At 38.1% G+C, this 6,061-nt stretch overlaps 1 protein-coding gene across 1 annotated transcript in view; it reads left to right on the top strand.

The window, feature by feature from the left end:
- Positions 1-4,658: 4,658 nt before the first annotated feature.
- Positions 4,659-6,061, top strand: part of glipr2 (GLI pathogenesis-related 2) — a 49,828-nt gene continuing 48,425 nt past the window's right edge. Inside the window, exons 1-2 of the mRNA XM_072432905.1 lie at positions 4,659-4,698; positions 5,815-6,021. Of these exons, the coding sequence (XP_072289006.1) occupies positions 4,692-4,698; positions 5,815-6,021 (214 nt within the window). The 5' untranslated portion in view covers positions 4,659-4,691. The remainder of the gene's footprint in view (positions 4,699-5,814; positions 6,022-6,061) is intronic.

Below are 6,061 nucleotides of genomic sequence, written 5' to 3'. Positions count from 1 at the left end.
AGATCTCCTATAAATAAATAAAAACTCCCATAGACAAATAAACAAATAAATAAATACCATTGCATGTGATCACGACAGTAATTGCACATGAATATGTGTCACGACAGCACATAGATTGCACATGAATTTCACAGTAATTGCACATGAATTGCACATGAATTCCAACAGCAATTGCACATATGACAGAATTGCACATGGTTAGGTCAGTATTGCGAGTGTTCAGTACTAACAGTGTTTGTTATAAAGTCTGACAGCAGCAGGAAGGAAAGACCTACGGAACCTCTCCTTCACACAGCGAGGGTGGATCAGTCTCTCACTGAAGCTGCTCTCCAGAGCGGACAGAGTGTCCTGCAGGGGGTGACACTCATGGTCCAGCATAGATGTGAATTTAGCCAGGACCCTTCTGTCCCCCACCTCCTGCACCGAGTCCAGAGCACAGCCCAGGACGGAGCTGGACTTCTTGATGACTCTGTCCAGCCTCTTCCTCTCCCTCTCTGTGATGCTGCTGCTCCAGCAGGCCACACCGTACAGGAGCTGATGCCACCACAGCACCACAGTATTAGGTTAGGTCAGTATTTCGAGTGTTCAGGACTAACTAGCCGTAGCATCTTAACATTGTAACGAACCAAAACACACAACGCAAAACTAAATTGTGAATACATCAATAGTGCTGCCGTGAAAAGTCAATATTTACGTTAGAGGTTATATACGGACATTACCGTATGTTCTGGACTATAAGTGGCAACGGAGTATAAGTCGCACCAGCCAAAACATGCATAATAGAGAAGAAAACATATAAGTTGCACTGGAGTATGAAATGTGGTTACAAGTGTATAAGAAATTATACTTACAAATTATATAAGTATAAATATAAGTATAAGTCACACCAGCCTAAGAAATGCATAATATCAAATCAAATTTATTTATAAAGCACAATTCATACAAACTGCAATTCAAAGTGCTTTACAGTGTTTAAAACACAATTTTTTAAAAGTAATAAAGTAAAAACACAATGTAGTTTATAAAAATGTAAAACAATGTACATCAGAGTAAAGTAAAGAATAAAAATAATGTAGTATTTTAAAATATTAAAAACCAGGTAGAATTATAGGCGCGGCTAAACAAAACAGATTTTAGCTTGGATTTAAACACAGCGGGGGGCGGGGCCTGTCTCACAACTTCAGGGAGGCTATTCCAGACCTTTGCACTCTTAGACCTGGAACGCAGATTCTCCGTGTCTGTCAACATATATAAGTCACACTGGAGTATGAAATGCAGTCACAAGTGTGAAAATAACAAACAATATCACATAAAAGTCGCACCGGATTCTAAGTATATAAGTATGAATATAAATATGAGTCGCACCCCGGCCAAAACTATGAAAAAAGGTGCGACTTATACTCCGGAAAATACGGTACACATAAAAGGCAGTCTGTAGTGAAGAGTATGATGAAGGAGCAGACGGAGCAGCTTCCTCCAGGCTACTTTAAAAAGCCTTTAATGCAAACATTCTGTACATGTGGAGACTATTGTGGTCTTTACTGTAATTACCCTAAAACAAGCTTAGACAGGTTCAGGCTTTAGCAGTAACATGCAAATCGGACAGTTATTCTAGCTATGTGAAACTATTGTAGTGTTGAAAGCAGAACGTATTTGCATAAAGTGACATAAAGTTATAGTCACATCTCTGGTGCTGCACTTTTCCTGTGAGTCCAGATTAAATTCCAGATTTAGTGTGACGAGATGAGATCATAAAACACTCAGATAAGACAAGGAAAACAGAAAATAGGTGATGTTATTGTTTCAACGGCAAAGAATGTCAAAATGTGTTAAAGAAATTCAAGATAAGTACCGTATTTTTCGCGCTTTTTTTTTTTTATAGTTTTGGCCGGGGTGCGACTTATACTTATATTTATACTTATATATTTATACTCCGGAGCGACTTATATGTGATATTATTTGTCATTTTCACACTTGCAGCCACATTTCATACTCCAGTGCGACTTACATGTTTTTTTATTCTCTATTATGCATTTTTTGGCTGGTGCGACTTATACTCCAGTGCGACTTATAGTCCGGAAAATACGGTAATACAAATATATATATACATAAACCTATTGAGACAAATACACATAAGAACATAGCATTTGAGTGCAGTTATTATACTTTCTTAATCACTATGAACGTGCTTCCGGTGGTTAAGTGGTTAAGCAGCTGCACATATGCCTTCTCTCACATTTCACATCAAAACCTTTTTCCTTTTTGCATTTTCTCTGTGTCTGCTCCGGTTTCCCCGACCATTAAAAACATGTACTGTCCTGACCAAACAAACAAACAAACAAGCAAACAAACAAACACACATGTTAGATTCTAACATGTGTGTTTGTTTGTTTGTTTGTCAGGGGTGGGCAAACTACGGCCCGCGGGCCGTAGTTTGCCCACCCCTACGGTTTACTTTCAATCCGGCCCACCGAGCTTGTCCAAGTAATATTTAAGAAATATATATATATTATTATTTTTTTCCTTTTTTGCCCTCAGGTATCTGTCTGCACGTGTATTCTTAATACATATGGCGTGAAATCAATTAAATAATAGATTCAATAGCCTATATTTGATTTCATTTTTGGGATTTTTTTTTTTTCACACCAATGATGGCGGGCCGGCCCTCCGCTACTTGCCTGGATTCGAATATGGCCCTCGGAGGAAAATAATTGCCCACCTGTGTTAGAAGAAGGTGAAAAGCTCAACGTCAAGTAGACACTTTTCAAAATAGAAACACGGAGATGACAATTTTGCTGCTTGTTACGGCTTATCACTATCAAGAGGCGGGGCTTATCACTATCAAGAGGCGGGGCTTATCACTATCAAGAGGCGGGGCTTATCACTATCAAGAGGCGAGGCTTATCACTATCAAGAGGCGAGGCTTATCACGATGATGAGGCGGAGCTCTTATTAAGCTGTTTTAGATCAAGATTGTAGTTTACAATCCTTTAAAAACTGTTTGTTCATTTATTTTAAGAAAGAAAGACACAAAGAAAGAGAAATACAGAGCAAAACAGAGAACAAAATGCAGTAAATCTAATATTCTTTGGTGATATGATGTAACAATTTTCACTATAATAAAAAATAAGATCAAACATAAGGCACACAGAATAGATAATAACATCGGGTATTCAATTAAGCGTGGACAAAACTGTAAAAGTGCAAAAAGAAGCAGGTCCTGGTGTATTTCCCTCAAACACTGATGGTCTCCTCGTGCAGATCTCGTTTGGTCAAACACGAACACGCTGCAGGTTCCATCGTCGGGTTTTATGGTGGACTAATGAACACACGGGGCTTTTGAAGTGTTTCAGATCCGCTTTCCGCTCGTTAAAAGCAGCCACTGGTGCATGCTGGGAAAAAATCAGTGCATTACATGAGAGCATGAAGAGAGAGAGAGAGAGAGAGAGTTTTGTGTGTATGCGTCATAAGTGTTGCTGTTATTGTGTTTATGCGGTGATTATTGAGTGTTAATGCTCTTAATGAACAGGAGTTATCAGGAGCTGCTTGTTCGTCATAAAACTGACTTTTAATGTGCCAAAAACTGTCCAACTCTAGTTTATTGTCTCAAAACTGTTTGTAAATCTGATTATGCTTTATAGTTTTGTGATACTACATTTAACTGATACACAGAACTAACTTTAACTTTTACCTTTTCAGACAGGAAGTTGTCTGTAGAAGTATTTACATATTATAATGAAACGTTATTAAACTCTCACTGTCCAAAGTTTACATTTGAATTTAATTTGAACACATTTGGAGTTATTTGGTCCTAAATTTACCCTCTTTTCGTCCTGATATGGACTCGGTTTGGTCTGTTCTAGTCCCTGTCTTTAGTCCAGGTTTAGTTTTGGGTTTAGTCCTGGTTTAGTCCCAAATGTGATGTAGAGAATCTGCAAGTGTGACACAACAACAGCAAAATAATATGATGTTACCGTGCCAGATGTTCTTCACTTTGGCCAAAAACAACAACAACTACGACTAATACTTATATTTGTACTACTTTTCTCATGAGTTGTACGAGATGAGACTGCAGAAATGTTGCAAATCTTATTTTAAGTATTTTGCTTATTTATTCATTGATTGTTCAATGTTGTGAAAAAAATATGTGTAAAATTGAGGAAGAAGCATGTAACATCCCCTTTTGTGAATAGTGTTTTAAGAGTCCCACTGATGAATATACATGTAATAACTGAACACGTGTGATTCATACTGTGGCAAAATGTAATAATAATGAGTATATGTGATACAAAAAACACTTACAAATGATACGTTTGTCTTCGACTTGCTCGGACAGCGTCGATATTTCCAGATTAAGACACAAACATGCTGCGGAACAAAACCGACTGCATTTCTGTCGTCCACAAACCTGCACCGCCCCTTCTCCTCCTCGTCCTCTTCCTCCTTCTCCTCCTCGTCCTCTTCCTCCTCCTCCTCCTCCTCCTCCTCCTCCTCCTCCTCCTCCTCCTCTTCAAACGAGATGCTATTTAAACAAGAGACAAGCCTCATCTTCACGTCCCGAGTCCCTCTGAGCACTTCCAGCTTCAGGTGAGACGTCTGCTCGTGTAAAGGTTCGACACGTGCGTCTAATTGTGTGGAATCCTTCATTATTGTTGTGTTTTTTTTCTTCCAGGCTTAAGACTAAAGACACTATGGCAAGTAAGTGCAATTTATCTGGAAATGTTTGTGAATTTGAAACTAAGTTATCAGATCAAAGGATAAAATGGAAATTATTAATTGCCGCTTTAAATTCCAGGATTTCCAGTTCAAACTCAGATTGAGAAGTAAATTGATTATTCTTTGTTTTGGCAAGTCTAAAAAGAATCAAATATTAGACATAATGATATTTTGACACAGTAAAATGTTGCAAGTGTCATTTATTGTTATTTTATTTTCACATTTTCATTCAATTGACTTTTTCAGCTGGAGTTTTACAGACAAAATGACCAAAATGATCATTATCGTTTCCATATTCGTGGTGGTGACAGTTGTTTGTGTTCAGCTGAAGAAAAAGTATGAATGAAAACTTTTAAAATACTTCTTCTGTGTACATCCAATACCCATCAATGAGCAAAATGTAATAACATCAATAAATTAAGCATAAAATTCAACAGTTGACACAAATGTTCATGTAGATAAAGAAAAAAAAACAGTAACTGGTGATTAGAGTTAAGACTAAAACATGTTCTTCAAGTACAAAAGTAAAAAGTACTTGGAGGTTTATTTTTAGCACGTTCGTGGTGACGTCTTGACAACATGTTCTGAGTTCATAAATACATAAAAGTGACTAGAAAATTAAGAAATTAACAAATAGAAAGACATTTTTTCATCAGAATCGCCCCATTTAACGCATTTCTCCAAATCAGCATTAAAAACACTGTTAATTTTATAAATCTAACGAAGATTTATTCCCTTAAACCAAGACATGTCTACTTAATAAACAAGATTATTACAGCTTATCTCAAACAAGTAGAATTAACTTTTGTTCAGGCAGATAATTTCACTTTTTTCAAGGACATTTTTGCCTGAAACTAATTTATTTTCTGGTTGTGACTTCAATTTTTTACTCTAAACGTACATTTTCAACGGTTAATCCAATACCTTTACTTAAGTAGCTTTATCATGTGATACTTTTTAGCATTTATTTGGTCCTGTATTTGTACTTTTACTCAAGTAACAAAACCGAACGCTTCTTTCACCTGCACTTTTCAAGTCCAAAACGCTGTAGTGTAGTATTGTGGGAACTCCAGATTGACACGTGTCTTTGTCCTGCAGACGAGAGCTTCAAGAAGGCTTTCCTGGACACTCACAACGCGCTCCGGGCCCAGCACAGCGCCGCGGCCCTCAGCTACAACTCTGAGCTGTGCGCCACGGCTCAGAAATGGGCCGACCACCTGCTGCAGCAGAAGGGCGTCCTGGGGCACAGTGAAACCTCGGACGGAGAGAACATCTACTGCTCACAAGGCTCCGGCGCTCCAAACGGTAAAGTCACATTTCACTGACGGCACAGACCACATATGAG

This window comes from Eucyclogobius newberryi, unplaced genomic scaffold (assembly GCF_026437365.1).
Source record: "Eucyclogobius newberryi isolate DKJ021-1_F unplaced genomic scaffold, fEucNew1.0.hap1 SCAF_6, whole genome shotgun sequence".
Classification (NCBI taxonomy): domain Eukaryota; kingdom Metazoa; phylum Chordata; class Actinopteri; order Gobiiformes; family Gobiidae; genus Eucyclogobius; species Eucyclogobius newberryi.
This window is presented reverse-complemented; position numbering and strand designations above follow the sequence as displayed.